The sequence below is a fragment of the Lemur catta genome, chromosome 7 (assembly GCF_020740605.2).
Source record: "Lemur catta isolate mLemCat1 chromosome 7, mLemCat1.pri, whole genome shotgun sequence".
In the NCBI taxonomy this organism is placed as follows: domain Eukaryota; kingdom Metazoa; phylum Chordata; class Mammalia; order Primates; family Lemuridae; genus Lemur; species Lemur catta.
In genome coordinates, this window is record NC_059134.1 from 45,577,446 (window position 1) to 45,594,911 (window position 17,466).

At 39.8% G+C, this 17,466-nt stretch overlaps 1 protein-coding gene and 1 long non-coding RNA gene across 9 annotated transcripts in view; one reads left to right on the plus strand and one right to left on the minus strand.

The window, feature by feature from the left end:
- The window catches only part of GRM5 (glutamate metabotropic receptor 5), a 472,602-nt gene that overhangs the window by 367,317 nt on the left and 87,819 nt on the right, over positions 1-17,466 (plus strand). For all 8 annotated transcript variants that reach the window (XM_045557157.1, XM_045557159.1, XM_045557158.1 and 5 more), the window contains one exon: positions 6,317-6,563. In XM_045557157.1, the coding sequence (XP_045413113.1) occupies positions 6,317-6,563 (247 nt within the window). The remainder of the gene's footprint in view (positions 1-6,316; positions 6,564-17,466) is intronic.
- LOC123642240 overlaps positions 1-17,466 on the minus strand; it is a 192,582-nt gene that overhangs the window by 91,316 nt on the left and 83,800 nt on the right. The window lies entirely within an intron of this gene.

Consider the following 17,466-nt stretch of genomic DNA (forward strand, 5'->3'; position numbering starts at 1 on the left):
CATATCCAATCCATTAGCACATCCTACTCCCTCTGCTTTCAAAAGATTCTCAGAATCCTACCCTGGACTAAGCTACCATCATCTCTCAGCATTCTATCACAGTATCTCCTATGTTTCCCCGCTTTCCCACTCTTGTTCCATTTGCCACATAGCAAAGTAAAGTTTTTAAACTGTAAATCAGATCATAATATTTCTCTGATGAAATCACTCCAAAGCCCTACATTATTTAACCCTGCCTATCTCTCTTACCTCATATCCTACTTCTCTTTGCTTTAATCACTAAGTTTCAGCCTCCCTTTTATTCCTCAAAGAGCACAGTAGGCACATTTGCACTAGCTAATGCTGCTGCCTGGCAACACACTTCTCTCCGATCTTTATATTTGGAAGGTGAAGAAACAAATCAGATCATTAGCAACAGAACTTGGGTCAGGGACCAGGTAACATAAGCCAATTTATTTTACCAAATGCTTTGTAAGTAGAAGCTCATTTAACCTTCTTTTATATCTATCAGATAGATACTATTTTTAAAATCACTTTGTCTCACGTAATCAGTGCGGTGTGCACTGTCTGGGGAATGGACACGCTTGAAGCTCTGACTCAGGAGGGGCAAAGGCAATATATGTAACCTAAACATTTGTAACCCGGTAATATGCTGAAATAGAAAAAATTTTTAAAAAAATAGCTGGGGAAAAAAATACACATTTTGCCAGGCACAGAGGGTTTAATTAACTTGCTGGTATGATGAACAGCTATTAAGTGGCAGAGTTGTGATTCTAATCTCTGGTCTTCTTCCAGAATCTGTGCTCTTATCCTCTATACTCTGCTGCTCTTAGTAGTCCAGGTGCACTCTCTACCACAAAGTGATGTGCCTTCAGGTATGTGTGGAGTTAGAAAGGGAGTGGAGAAAAACAGAGACCTAAGCCTGAAGAGCCAAGAGGCCAGAGAATTCCTTAATTCACCAGTATCTTCCCCATAACTATAAATATTCAGTCTAATGTATTAAAAAGTATCTCTTTTAAATGTGGATACCAACCACCCCTACCTCTCCCCTTCAAAAAACGCTAAGCTTTCCAGCTATTGACAATAACCTTGATTTTCTTAGTTTCTTCATCTATAGTAGAAATAGCTCTCAGTTCATTGGGTTTTATAAAAGTAAAGCATTTTGTAAAAGTCCCTACTTTGTTAGCACACATTTCAACTGAGCTCTCTCAGCTACCTGATGGTGAAAGCTCAGCCATAAGCTTCTCTCTCTGATGAAGGAAGAAGGCTGAAAAGTCAGTGAAATAGTGCAGGCAGAACACAAACTTGAATTTCTCTGAATTGACTCCCTGATGCCTCAGGAATGCTAAACAAATATAAAAATACATGCATCGAAATGACTTAAGAAGAAATTACAAAAGTTAAACTTCCATTTGTTTTCTTCCTTCATTTTGTTTGTTTGTTTTGTTGCTGTTGTTGTCATTTTTTAATTTGCAATCATTTGAATCTTTGAGTGACAAGAGAAAACAGGCACCAGGCACTTCTACAAGATTCTAATGCTGCTCAAATAGGCCAGTTGTTTCCAGATGCCCAATGACAACAAGCGATTCAGCAAACTGTGCACAAACATGTATATCCTTTAGTAGTGAAGCTCTTGTTGTTGGTCAGTCCCTTCTGTACATACCTGAGCCCCGGCCTGGGACACCACTAGCAGGCATTATTTGAGGGAACAGAAACATAGAACTTTCCAGGAAAGATCCAATCTCCTTACTAGTTTGTTTTCCTGAACTTTATCTCTTATTTAGAATAATTTTTAAAAGGTGATACAGCAATACTGCTCAGGGATTCCTTATTTCCAGAGAATAATGATACAGTATAACAAGAAGATGTTATAATGATGTTATAATAATGATGTAGTATAACAAGAAGAACAAGAACAATGATATAGTATAATATTAGTTTTGGCATTAGAAGTTCTTGCTCACTTTTGATTTTCATTATCTCTGTGATCTTGGAAAATCTACTTAATCTGTCTACGTCTCAAGTTTCTTTCTTTATATATACCAATTTTTGTTGTCCATGTCTATCTTGCAGTGTTGATGCACACATCTGATACATGCAAAAAATATTTTGAAAACTGCCAAATAAATACAAATTGTCATTATTGCCCCCACTTAGTTCAATATACAGTACATTAACAATGCCCTAAACATTGTGATTTAATTTTAAAATGAAGAAAGCTCAAATTTGCCTGTGTGCCACTTGGTGTCTGTTGCAAACAAAGCACAAAGAAAAATCAGGAAAGAAACCTGAATGATGACGGCCTGAGAGCTCTACTTTGACTTGCTTTTATTCTCCAAAGTCTTTGCCACAAAATGTAGTAACCAATAAAGGTTATTATGATTTACATTTTGATACAGCTACTATTTATGAAGCATCTTGTGCCAGACTCTGTGTGACGTACTTAGGACTTTTCTATAACATTTATTTCTCAAGTCACCCTTGAAAGATAAGGATCCCCATTTAGCAGATGATTAAACTGAATTTTCTATAATTTAAGTGATTTTTTCCAAGTCACAGTGCTAGGAAGACACAGAACAAGAATTTGAACACAGATCTCCATACTCTGCTCATAAGAGGAAAAAGAAAAGAATGAGAGTCAAACTACCACCTTTTTAAATAGCCACAAAAGCATCTGCTGCTGAGCTCTGATATTGGGTTGGGAGGCTGAGTTGTAGAACATGGCTAAGGGTCAAGGTCAAGCACCTAAGGATGGCCTCAAAGACTACATTGACTGCCTGGTCAGTTTTCTGAGGTAGAATCAATGAAGTGAGTAATTCCCTCTCTGCTTAGCAAGTTAAATGGACAAAGGTAGGCACTGGAATGAACTGGAGAATAGATGTTTCAAACTCTGCTCCCTTAAGTATGCCCACATTGCTATCACGTGGTGTACAGGGTGTCTGAGAGAGGTACAGAGATAGTAATAGGGAGTTCAGAGGAGCCAATTAATTTTAGTATCTGCAATCATGATGGTCTTCATGAAGGGAAGTGCTCTTGGAACCTTAAAAATGGTTAGGATTAGTGTTAGTATAAGATTAGACAGAAAATGAAAATAGAAGGGATACTCTAGTTAGAGGGAACAGTCCTTTAATTCATTCAACAAATATTTATTGGGGACCTACTATGTGCTAGGCATTGTTCTAGGCACTGAATAGTGAACTCAACAGAAAAAAAAACCCTGAGACAGACAATAAGCAAGATAAATATATAAAATACATAATATAATATGTTACATGGTGATAAGAAGAAAATAATGTCTGGAAAGAAAATAGGAAGTGTGTGGGGAGGGGAAGTAGAAATGCAATTCAGTTGGGATGCAATGCAATGTCGGGAGGTGGCCTCCAGAGAGACTGATGCCCGAGTAAAGACTTGAACTGGGAGGGAAACAGGGTCTGCAGGTTGTGAAGCAGGCTCACTTTATACTAGTTACCAACTTCGTCTGGGTCTTACGCAACAAGTTACATGAAGCAGATTTATTTCTTACAGATAGGTGATAATGGACAGTAGAAGCCTAGGATTCATTGTGAGTTAGTCCCCAAAGCTCAGAAAGCTGTCTGGAGTGGATGGAGTTTCACCTGCCACTTGCACCACAGATGAGGAACCCTGGGAAACAGCCCGCTCATCCTGGGGTCACATGAATCACTTGGGTGATTGGACATTTTGTTTGAAGGACATTTTGTTCTGGGGGGACTGAAGCAGAGCCCAGGCTGCTCTAGCCGGTTCTTTCTATCTCAGGATGTTACACTCCCAGCACATGCTATGGTTATTCTTGAGAACTACACGTGAGAAAGGGAGGAAAACTTGGTCAGTCTCAAGAACACCTGGAGTACTGTTCTGCTCAGATCTCATAGGTGGAGGATTTCAGGTAGAAGAATCAGCAAGTAGCAGGGTGTGGCGGCAGGAGCACATCTCACATGCATAAGGATGCAGGAGAAGGTCAGTGTGTCTAGAAGACTGGAATAATTAAACTTAAGAATATTAGGAGATGGAGTCAGAGGAATAGGGGTGGAAGGCCATGGGGTAGACTCCTGCATGTCATTGAAGACCACTGCAATGACTTTGGCTCTTTATTTCACTAATAAGGCAGTCACTGGAAAGTTTGATCAGAGGAGTGTCATGATTTGACTTAATATTTAAGGGAATTATTCTGGCTGTTGTGTTGAAAACAGGTTGGAGTAGGGGAAGATGGGCACAAGCAGAAAGAAAGAGACCAGTTAGAAGGCTATTGCTGTAATTCAAACAAGAGAGCATATATCTTGAATCTAGTAGAAATACATTGGTGTGAAGTAGTCTAATTCCAGATATATTTTGAAAATAGATCAAAGAGTTGTGAAGGTATGAAGGAAAAGAGTCAAAAGTGACTTCAAAGTGTTTAACTTAGCAACCAGAAGAATGGTGTGCAGTGAAATGTGAAAATTATGAATAGAGTCTGTGTGGGGAAGGAAATAAATTGGTAAGATTTGTCTGGGAAGTCGCCGGGGGCCAGTATCTAGTACTGAGATGGAAGCAGGATTTCTTATCTTTGTTCATGTCAGGATAAACTATGTTTATTTCCCTACAGAACCTCTCTATTAGGGGAAACAAGGCTGGATCTTATCCAGCAATCAAGAAGGTGATCATATGCCTCTACAGTTCAAGAAGTCATAAAGCACTATGCTATCTTTTTGAAGAGTTCCTTTTTTATCTCTCTGAAATAAAACTTTTTTTCCAAATGACAAACTCTGGGTTTACATCAGCTTTTCGTTTTAGCTTCTTACCACATTCCTCCTATATATCTCAATTCTAGCCATCCTTCAGTCACCAGGCCTGGTAGTAGATTCTGCTTCCTAAACACTTTTGTCCACAACCACAGTCTCTACCCTGTGCAAGGCCATCTTCACCTGTTAGTGGAATTACTGCAGCTCCTCTTAATGGGTTTCCTGACTCCACTCCCACAGCCTTTTAAACCTTTCTTCACAGTGTAGCCAGATTGGTCTTCCTAAAATAGAAATCTGATCGTGTCCTTCCCTAGCTTAAACACTTCAATGGATTCCAATCCTCTTAAGTACAGAAACCTTTATGTGGCTTAAGCATTTTTGCCTTCCTCTACCATTTCACTTCTCCCCGTTCTCCTCCCTCCCACTCCATGTTCTGGCTGTTCTGACTCTCTTAAATTTTCTCAGACACATCATGCTCTGTCTCATCTGTGACGTCGCAAACATGCTTGCACTACTCTTCCCCCAACCCTCATCCAGCTGACACCCAGCTTCAGTGAGCTTCTAGATCTGATTCATGATTCAGTCCTGCTTCAGCCCTCAGCAAACCACACTGTAATTGCCTGCTTAGATGCTATTCTGCCTTCTAGACTCTAAGTAAATGAGAGCAAGAATCATGTCTATCTTGTTCAACATTATGTCCGTCACTCGGAGCAAATTCTGAGCAGATACAAATAACAGGCACTCAGTCCATATTTGTCAAATCAATCACTGGTAACAAATGTTACTTCTTTAATGAAATGTTCCCAAGGGCTTTCCATGGGAAGGGATCTCTCTCCCTCCTTCTGGCCTTTATAGATTTTCCCTCCACATGTGTTACAGATTTATCACTTTCTACCTTCCACTGTACTTACATAATTTATCTCTGTTATTAGACAACTTTCTTAAGTGCAAAATCCATGTCCAATTCATCTTTGTTTTTTCCCTAGATGATCCATCACATAGCTTTATGTATACTCTGACTCTAATGTTTATTGAATTAATTAACTAATTCATTAATGGAGTTTAAATGTTATAATTCATACCTTCAAAATAGGCCAGTTTATGGAGAGCATATACTTTGAGATTAGAAGTGGTGAGTGATAAATCTAAATAGGTAAATTGATGCCAGATTGCAGAGGATACAGTTTGCTTAGCTAGGAGGACTTAATAGTTTGGAAACTGGAGATTTGTTGAGGATTTCTGAACCAAAAAGGTATATTATCGCAGATGACACTAGGAAAATTCATCTGCCCTTATATAAATTTTGTGGTACAGAAATATAGTGCTATCCTGAATTCATACCCAGAGTTTTGTTACTGAAGGAAGTGAATCTTGCTACTGTTGGCGATTCAGATCTTCCATCAGGGTTTTGGAAGAAAAACAATTATTAGGCACACTACGTTGGCACCTATTTCTTAGTATTGCCTCTGGCTCTAATTCTGATAAAATTGTTTTGGTTCATTCTCTAATTATTCAGGATCCATGGATGTGGCTATAGTAAATTAAATTTCAAAGTTAATCCCTGATTTGTTTCCCAACAGGTTCTCTAACTCTGAGAACACACCATGTTCAAGATTCCAAAATGGGATTTGTGATCAACGCAATCTATTCCATGGCCTATGGGCTCCACAACATGCAGATGTCCCTCTGCCCAGGCTACGCAGGACTTTGTGATGCAATGAAGCCAATTGATGGACGGAAACTTTTGGACTCCCTGATGAAAACCAATTTTACTGGAGTTTCTGGAGATATGATCCTATTCGATGAGAATGGAGACTCTCCAGGAAGGTATTGTTACAATTCTCTTCTAGATAATAGAACCTGAACAATAGCCGACTCTTGATCCTTAGATGTCTGTTTCTCTCCTTTGTGGTTACCTAGGCTTTCTGGCCGTGTTTGGCTAGCCCTGACATCCTAAAGTGAGCAAAGAAAGAGAGGCAAAGCCCCACTTCCTGTGGCCAGGGAAAAGCATTGATGCTGATGTCCAAAATGTGCTTTTGACATCATTGTCACATGTCAGAGACCTAAACTCAGAGGCAGGAGCCTCACATTATCATAGATAAACAAAGGCCATCTCTGTGATTTTTCTGAACATGGTTGCATGTTCTTCTCTGTACTTTGTTATCGTCTTGGGGCATAGAACTATTCTGAAGCAAGAACAATTCAACTTCTGGTGATCCAGAAATAGGTGTGACGTACTATTATAGTGTTTGCTGTACCTACAGTGAGTTATAAAGTCATATTTTATTATTCTCCAGCTGGAGCACTTTCTTGCTCTTTGAGGACTAAATTACCCTTTTCTCTGAAATTTCACCTTTCAGTATTTTTATAAAGAGGAGCCTGAGAAATATGAACTTATAATTATGTCAGCCTCCAGAGAAATAACTACATACCCAGAACTTAGCAGAATTCACATCTATTTCCTACTTCAAATTCTTAGGTGACTCCACATAGGAGACTTTTTATCTGTGAGGGATAATGTCATTGAAATGATATTCTGAGTTGTAGCAGGGCTGGGTCTTCACTCTTGTTTGCAACAGAGCGATCAGAGTCTTTTGGTCACCTACTGCAAAACCCCGCGTGCTCTTCCAGCAACAGCTTATACTTAACAGCTATGCTTGGAGATACACTGTTTGCAGCTGACCCTTCCAAGAGAAGGTCTCACGGGTCCTTCCACAACTCACACCCCATGTACCCACACATTCTCACAGCAACGTTGGTTTAGCATATTTCTATATTCTGAGATGAGATGGAGCTTGTCCCAGATGCAGCTATTACTATCCCATATGCTGGAATTCTAAGTGATAGCTATTTTGAGGTCATACAGCCAAGCTAAAACCTAGAGATTTTCTGTATTCTAGAGACTTGAAGAGTATTGTTTTAGTCAAGCTGTTCGCCAAAATAAGCTGACTTTTCACGTCATTTTTCACTTTTTGGCTGTTCAGCCTATCCATGAAGGAAAAAAAAATAGAAGCATTTTCTCAGGGCCAAAGAAAACTTCACATTTGTTGTAAATATTCTTAGGGGAGGTTGACCAATGAGCTCAGTCTTTAGGATCAGGTCAAGGCCTAGGCTATGATATCTGTACATGGATTTATTATTCCCGTGTGCATCTCTGGAACACTGACATCAGCTTGGGACTTGATGATAGGCTTTGGTGACTGGAGCTCCACCAATTCAGGAGTTTTTAAGCCATGTATCCAAGCCATTCCACGAACCAGAGAATGAGAAAATGTCTCAGTTGGCCCAGCTGTATTCCAGTGGGAAACCTTCATTAATCAGGCAGAACATTGCTGCCTCATTCATAATCCTCCAAATATGCTGTAATGGGTTACTTTCAGGTTATTAATTCTTAACCTTTTGGGAACATGAATCCCCAGATACAATTCATAGATATTCTTCCAAGACCAGTACACATAAAATTTTGCAAACAATTTCTGACGATACATGGTTGTTAGGTCTATCCAGGCACTGCTAAGTTTGGGTATTACATTAACCAATTAATAAATTATCAGAGTTGGCCTCTGAGGACATGGGCCAGACTCAGGAAAAGATTTGCAACTTTTTGTTTTTCCAACTCATCCAGTAATATTTACCAAAAAATTTAACTTACATTCCTTGAGTGTGTGTTCTGAGCCAAACACTAAGCTAAACACTCTACTTTTTAATTCTATTAGGTACATAATGTTATAACTTTTTTTCTTGATTAAGAAACTGAGGCTCACAAGGTTAAATGACAGATTCTAACTCAGTATCCTGGGCTTCAACTCCTAAACTTATACAACAGTCTGTCAATTAATCCACTGGGATCAAAATTAAAAAAAAAATCAAAACACTATTTTCTGAAGAAATTTATTTGTAGGCATTAGGTTGTTATGTTTGCGGAATGAAAGTTACTGCTCTGCTGGATCAAAGACATTCTCAGCTGGGTGAGGAACCAGAGGAGCCTGTGGTGATTAGGGATTCTCCTAAAATTCCAGAGTTACAATAGGAAGATCCTAAACAGAGGAATCTGAGAGATGGCAACTTATTTTGGCACATGCACTCGCAGATCATTGGAGAGGACATTTTAATCATTGTTTTAAACTTCTCATCTGATTAGACTACTATTAATTCACAATTCTTTAATGAAAACTGTAGTGCCAGGCGTTACAGAATCCAGAATTTTTTAATTTAAAAAAGCTTATACAGTCCTATAATGCTCCTGATACAATGTATAGAAGCAGCACTTCTTAATCAACATATTAATATTTCGGCAGCAAAACATATGAATATTCACACTAATTGTGATAAATAGACTATAAATAGCCTCATGATAGTTCAGGTCATGTTTTGTCACTAGATAAGTTCAGACAGGATCATGGTTTGCTGCCAAGTGAGTTATGAAAAAAAATATATGGTTTTCAGAGCTCTAAAGATGTCAGAATTATAGAAAAGAAAAATGGACCTTTACTATTTACCATCTGTGATCTAGATCATGGGTTGGCAAACTGTACTCTGTAGGCCAAATTGAGTCTGCTGCCTGTCTTGTAAGTAGGGTTTTTTGGAACACAGTCACACATTTATTTAGGTGCTAAGGATGCTTTTCCCCTCAATGGCAGAGTTGACTATTGGAGTACATATCAAAGCCTAAAACATTTACTCTATAGCCCCTAACAGAAAAAGTTTGCTGCCCTCTGGTTTAGAGACTCCATCGAGAACTGAGATTTAAGAGGCCTGGGTTGACCATAATTGGCCAGAGGAAACATGGAGCTAATGTCAGACTGAGTACAACTGACTGCTTGAAACAAAAATTAAAATGTTATATTGTGGGGCTTGTGAGGTTTATAAGTATGTGGGTATAAAATATTTGAAAATAATAGCATAAAGGTAAGGGGTATGAAATTATTCAGGGACAAGTTTCTCATATTTTATGTTAAGTGACTCATTCATTTTAAGTAGAATAAGGTAACAATGCATATTATAATGCCTTGAACAACCACTAAAATTTTAAAACAAAAGGGGATAGTTAAAAAGCTAATAGAAGGGGCAGAGATCAAGCCAGGAGGAGCTCGGAGCCCAGTAAAGGTGGTAGGTGGGGGTTTCATTTCTTCTTTTTACACACCTCTGGTAGTCGGTGGGCTGCTGAGCAGCTCGGGGGATTTTGCACCCTCACAAGCCCCAGTGCTGCTACAACCATGGAAATGGGACCCTCTTGAAAATAAAGCACTGGGCCTCCAGCCCCTTGGGAATTGGCCCCCATGGCCACAGCCACAAGCCAAGAGGGAGGACGCCATACTGCTTCTCCACCCATACCACCCCTTTCTCTGCCCTAGGGAGCTCCAGCCCTTCAGTTTTCACATCACCTGTTCCCACACAGACAGTTCCCAACTCCTGCCCAGATTGTGGTGAGACCTGGAGAACTTGTGTGATCCCAGAGTTTGGACATTCCGTGTGGGCTTCCTTCCAGAGAGAGAGAGACAGGAAGAACTGGAGTTCCAGCTGTCTTCCATTCAGATGTTTTTCCTTCCTCATTCCTCCCCTGCCTGCTGCAGCCCAGGGGAGCTATTGAACTGAGACATTCAAAAGCAGCCCCCTGCACTATGCTGGTGTGCCCTACAGTCTGAGGTTTCCACACAGAGAGGGGCCCACACCTTTCCCCTTGAGGACCTTGCAGTGGACCTAGAGGTGCTCAGTCTGGGAGTTCCCTGCCTGCTGACACTCCCAGAGATGCCCACTAAGGAGACAAGCACACGGTCTGGATCACGTACCCCCAGGACTCTACTGGGTTGCTTGGGAGCACAGAGGGGAAAACTGAGAACTAAACTCAAGAGGCAGAGGGGCCCACATGGGCAGAACAGACAAAAGAGTGCACTGTGGGTCCAAGTCACAGCAAACTGGAGGAGCAACCATCCTCCTGCAGGAAAACTGCACATTTGGACTGCGGTGGGTCCACAGGTGGAGCAGGGGAGGCAAAAGTCACTCTCAAAAGCCAGTTGGTGAATTCAGATGGCCCCTTCCCCATGACCAGAGTTTCCAGTTTGATGGGGCCACTTCAGCCGGCTTCCCAGCATCCTTCCCCCAGGGCATGGGAGCTGACCCTTGATCCTTGCTAAGACAGTTCCAGGGCTTACTTCTGTGGAGCCTGAAGGCAGACTGGCCTGACCTAGACCCACCCAGCCTGGCTCTTCCACCCACCTCTGCTGTAGTGGAGAACAAGCAATCTCCTGAACTCCAGGGCCAAGTCCACTGCCTGAGGCATTCAAGTGCTTCTTCTTATGGGTTAGAGCCCATTACAGACATCAAAGAATAGCTCTGCAGTTGGCTCTTCCCTGCAAGCACCAACTTCTGATGAGGAGAGCAACTGTACAGACCATTGTAGCATCTACTGACTCAATCACATGGGGTGTTGCCAATTCTTACAAGCACCACCCACCTTCTCAGAGATTAGCACAGCTGGGGGGGGAGGGGAAGAGAGCAGAATAGGAGCAGCCCAAGGGGGCATCACTTTGTAGGAGAGGAATAAAAGTTGCAGGTGGCTCAAGCTGTGAGGGGTCTCCCTTCCTCTGCTGCAGACCTCTGGGCTGCTTGGGGGGCTGCTCAGAGTCTGTGCAGACACATTGTACCAGAGAGCAGGTGCAACAAAGATCAAGTGACTGCCAATCCTTGGTTTCTGTAGCTAACACCATTCTGATCACTCTGGTGCCAGCTCTGCTTAGGACTTAGCATTCCAGCAGTAGCCTTTGCATCACCCCCACCAGGCCAGGGAGAGAGCAGACAGAACAGACGCTTCCCATACTGTGCCCTGAGACTGTGGGCCAAGCACCCCTTTCCCCATACATGGGATCTAGGAAGCCTTGGGTGACTGTCTCAGCAGGACCTAGGTGGCAGAGGAGAACCTTGGCCAACCAGCAACTCCAGCCCACCTCCACAGTCGCTGGCCCACTGAGACAAACCCCTGTCTGTGCAACTGGGCACTAGCAGTCTTCCCACTGGTGGAGTAGCCTTCCATTGGTGTGTCTCTGCCCCCATAATCCTCAGATTAACTCTGAAACTCTTGCTGAGCCTGAGCCCCAAGCTCTGTCCAGGGCCCCCACCAGGCCTGTGATACTACCCCTGAGATTCCAGAGTTAAGCCTAGGCCCCAAGACACTACACTTAAGTCTGCAACATTGCCACTGGGCCAGTGGAACCTCCTCAAGGGCCAACACTTCACCTAGGGCCCCCTAACCCTGAGCAGACATTAATCTTGGACCTGGTTCATGCAAATGCCCACAGTCCAGTCATCCATGAGCACTGGCTAAATAGACTCACCCAGCTGTCATTGTCACCTCCAATGAGTGACCCCAGCCAGAGATATTCCCCAAAACAACATCCACAGTGGAGAGGATCATATTCAGCCCCCAACATGAACTCCCAACAGTGAGATGGGGAACAACCCTCTACTCCACATGAAGATCATCCAGCCCTGACTTGAACTGAGGCAATCATAGGGGAATGGGTCAAAACAGAACAGCTGTTCTATAGGCTCTCACTCCACCTTCCCCTCCACTGACAGGTCAACACTCCAGAGTAGGTCACGAACGCTCCATCTAGGGTCCTCTCCTTCACCTAACTAAACAGGAAAGTTCCTAGTAAAGGATAATAAGTGCCCTGCAATGCTATTAAACCACAACTAAGAGAAGAGGAACGAGATGAGGAAAAAACAGCAAAATAACCCTGGTAACATGAAAAAAACAAATAGTTTGACACCCAGAAGGGATAACACTCAAGGTACAGTAGTGGACTCCATCCACAAGGAAATTGCTGAAATTACAAAAATGGAATTTAGAATATGCATGGCAAATAAGATAAATGGAATTGAAGAGAAAGTTGAAAACCAACAAAGAGAAGCCAAAAAAATTTCAGGAAATTAATGTAAAACTCACTGAAGAGTTAGACAGCATAAGAAAGGATAAAATAGAAAGTAAAGAGAGAGCAGGTGTAGCCATTCTCTTATCAGATAAAATTTACTTTAAATTAACAAAGGTAAAGAAAGACAAAGAAGGTCATTATATAAGAGTAAAGGGAGAAATTCAACAACAAGATATAACAATCCTAAATATATATGCACCTAACATAGCAGCTCCCAGGTATATAAAGCAAATTTTACTACAGCTAAGCAAAGAAATAAATAGCAGCATCGTAATTGCTGGGGACTTCAACATTCCACTGTCAGAGCTCAACAAATCATCAAAGCAGAAAGCAAACAAAGAAATGCTGGACCTAAACAAGACTTTACATCAAATGGACCTAACAGACATTTTCAGAACATTCTACACAAAAACTAATCAATATACATTTTTCTCAGCAGCACACGGGACATTCTCCAAGATGGATCATATCTTAGGCCACAAAACAGGTCTCAAGAAATTCAAAAAAATCAAAATCATATGATGTATCTTCTCAGACCATAGTGGAATAAAACTAGAAATCAATCACGAGAGAAACACTGAAACTTGCACGAAGTCATGGAAATTAAACCACCTGCTGCTAAATTATATTGGATCAATAATGAAATTAAGATGGTAATCAAAAGATTCTTTCAACTTAACAAAAAAGGGGAAACAAGCTATCAAAATCTATGGGACTCAGCAAAAGCATTTCTCAGGGGAAAATTCATAGTTTTAAATGCCTACATCAAAAAGACAGAAAGATCACAAATTAACAACATAATTTCATATCTCAGGAAACTAGAAAAGGAAGAGCAAACCAAACCCAAAGGCAGCAGAAAAAAACAAATAATAAAGGTCAGAGCAGAACTAAATGAATTGTAAAAAAAATACAGAAGATCAATGAAACAAAAAGTTGGTTCTTTGAAAAGATAAAGAAAATTGACAGACCTCATGTTATATTAACCAGGAAGAGAAGAGAAAGGACACAAATAAGCTTAATTAGAAATGAAAAAGGTGACATTACAGCTGATACAGCAGACATACAAAATATCATCCAGGAATATTACATAAATCTCCATGTGCATAAACTAGAGAACATAGTGGAAATGGAAAAGGTCCTGGAAACACACAACCTCCCAAAACTCAACCGGGAAGAAACAGAAGCCCTGGACAGACCAATAAAGAACAGTGAAATCGAATCAGTAATAAAAAACCTCCCCCCAAAACAAGCCCCAGACCAGATGGATTCACAGCTCAATTCTGCCAGATGTACAAAAAAGAGCTGATAATGTACTAAGGAAATCATTCCATAACATCAAGAGGGAAGGAATTCTCCCCAATTCATTCTATGAAACCAGTATCAGCTTGATACCAAAGCCAGGAAAGGACACAACTAAAAAAGAAAAATACAGACCAGTATTGCTTATGAATATAGGTGCAAAAATCCTCAATAAAATACTAGGAAACTGAATTCAACAGAACGTCACAAAAAATAATCCGCCAGGACCAAGTGGGCTTCATCCCAGGAAGGAAAAAATGGTTCAACATATGTAAAGCAATAAATGTAATTCACTGCATAAATAAAAGCAAAAACAAAGACCATATGATCATCTCAAAACATGCAGAAAAATCTTTTGACAAAATCCAGCAATCTTTCATGATAAAAACCCTCTACAAACTAGGCATAGAAGAAACATATCTCAAAATTATAAAAAGCTATATATGACAAACCCACAGCCAACATCATGCTGAATGGAGACACATTGAAATCATTAGATTTCTTGAACTAGAACAAGATAAGGGTGCCCACTATCACAACTTCTATTCAACATAGTGATGGAAGTACTAGCTAGAGCAATGAGGCAAGAAAAATAAATAAATCATATGCAAATAGGGAAAGAGGAGATCAAATTGATCACTTTTTTCTGATGATATGACATTGTATCTAGAAAACCCCAAAGTCTCCACAAAGAGACTCTTGGAGCTGATAAATGAATTCAGCAGTATCAGGTTACAAAATCAAGATACATAAATCAGTATCATTTTCATATACAAATAACGGTCAAACTGGAGTCAAATCAAAGACTCAGTACCATGCAAAATAGCTACAAAGAAAATAAAATACCTAGGAATATACTTAACTGAGGAGGCCAAAGATCTCTAAAAGGAGAACTATGAAACACTGGGGAAAGAATTCACAGAGGACACGAACAAATGGAAAAACCTACATTGCTCATGGCTCAGTACAATCAACATTGTTAAAATGTCCATATTACCTGAAGTGATTTATGAATGCAATGCAATCCCCATTAAAATAGCAACGTCATATTTCACAGATCTAGAAAAATTAATCCTGTGCTTCATTTGGAACCAGAAAGAAGCCTGAGTAGCTAAAGCAATCTTAAGCAAAAGAATAAATCTGGAGGCATCATATTACCAGACTTCAAACTACACTGCATGTCTATAGTAACCAAAACAACATGGGATGGTGGAAAAATAGAGACATAGACCAATGGAACAAATACAGAACCCAGACATAAAACCATCTACCTACAGCCAACTGATCTTTGACAAAGCAGACAATAACACATCCTGGGGAAATGAAACCCTATTCAGTAAATGTTGCTGAGAAAACTGCATAGCCACATGCAGAAGAATGAAACAGAATCCCTATCTCTCACCACTCAGAAAAATTAATTCAAAAGGGGTAAAAGCCTTAAATATAAGGCACGAAACCATAAGAATTCTAGAGGAAACTATAGGAAAAACTCTTCTAGATATTGGCCTAGGCAAAGAATTATGACTAAAACCTTAATGGCAATCACAGCAACAACAAAAATAAATAAATTGGATTGATTAAACTAAAAAACTCTGCATAGCTAAGGATATAATCAACAGAGCAAATAGATAACCTACAGAATGGGAGAAAATATTCACAGGCCATACATCTGATAAAGGGCTAATATCCAGAATCTACAAAGAACTCAAGCAAATCAGCCAGTAAAAAACAAACAACCCTATTAAAAAGTTGGCAAAAGATATGAGCAGAAGCTTTTCAAAAGAAGATAGACAAATGGCCATTAAACATATTAGAAATGTTCAATGTCACTAATCATCAGGGAAATGCAACATAAAGCCACAATGAGTTATCACCTTACCCCTATTATGAGGGCTTTTATTAAAAAGTCCAAAAACAACAAATGTTGGTGTGGATGCAGAGAGAAAAGAATACTTATACACTGTTGGTGGGACTGCAAATTAGTATAACCTCTATGGAAAATAGTATGGAGATTTCTCAGAAAACTAAAAGTGGGCCTACCATTCAATTCAGCAATCACACTACTGGATATATACCCAAAAGAAATGAAGTCCTTTTATCAAAAATACACCTGCACTAGAATGTTTGTAGCAGCACAATTCACAATTGCAAAGATGTGGAATCAATACATTGCCCATCAATTCATGAATGGCTTAACAAAATGTGGAAAATGTATACAGAGTATTACTCAGCCATAAAAAAGGATGAAATAATACCTTTTACAATAATTTGGATGGAACTGGAGACCACTATCCTAAGTGAAGTATCTGAAGAATGAAAAAAAAAAAACACCACATGTACTAGCTATTAAACTGGAACTAACCAACGTGCACACATATGCACAGAGGAATATAAAATTTAGTGGACATCAAGCAAGGGGGAGACAGGAGGAGTAGAGGGGCAAAAACCTACCTAATGGGTAAAATGGGTGATGGGCACACTGATAGCTGTGACTCAAGCATTACAAAAGCAATCCATGTAACCAAAAACATTTGTACCCCCTTAATACTTTGAAATTAAAAAAAAAAAGGAAAAAGAAAGCCAATACGGGGGTACAAGACAGCAAGCAAGCAAGCAAGAAAGGAAGATTGATTAACCCAAAAGAAGGCAGGAAAAGGAGTAAAAATAAATGGGACAAATGAAAAATATGAGAGTAGAACAATAGAAATTGCAGATAATGACCTTGTTTGCACATGAATTCTTAATATATTGCCCTGTTCAGAGAAGGACCATAGAGAAACAGATGATCTTTTTCAATGTCCAAATTTCCCTGGGGAGAAAACTGAGTCTCAGAGAAAGAAAGAGACACACCCAAGGCTACATAGTCAATTAAATAACAGAGCAAGAACAATATGCAACTATCGGGCATAGTCATCAAATGAAAATTTACCTTAGATTTTTAAAAATTTTTCTTATATTTGAAATGGTTCAGTGTCTATAATAGGAAGAGCTCTGTTATTAGTTATCACTAATGTTTTTGGTCAAACTAACTCTGTAGTCTCTCTCTAATTTGTTTAATTCAATTACAATGACACAGCTCATTGCAATTGCTTTGTTGTATGGACCAGGGCTGGGAGTATCTATTATTCTGAATTACAGCCAATTTACCATATATTTAATAATTACACAATTTTTTAAACAGCAGTAACTTAGCATCAGAATTATAGATTGAGATAGCCTTAGGAGCCATATAAATCGAATACTCTCCACAATCGCCTCCCCAAATGATTTTTCAGTTCCTCTGATGCAGCCTTGCTTCAGCCCCTTGGGTAAAGAGAACCTCACTATCTTCTGAAGAAGCCTGCTCTAATTTTCAGAGTTCTAACCATTTAGAAATTTCCTTATTTCCGTTCAACGGAAACCTGCCTTTCTCTGGTTTCTCTTAAGTGCTTTAATAGAACTTTTTGTTGTTGGTGTTGGAATATATTTTACCTTGTTTTTAAAGGATATATAAAATTCAT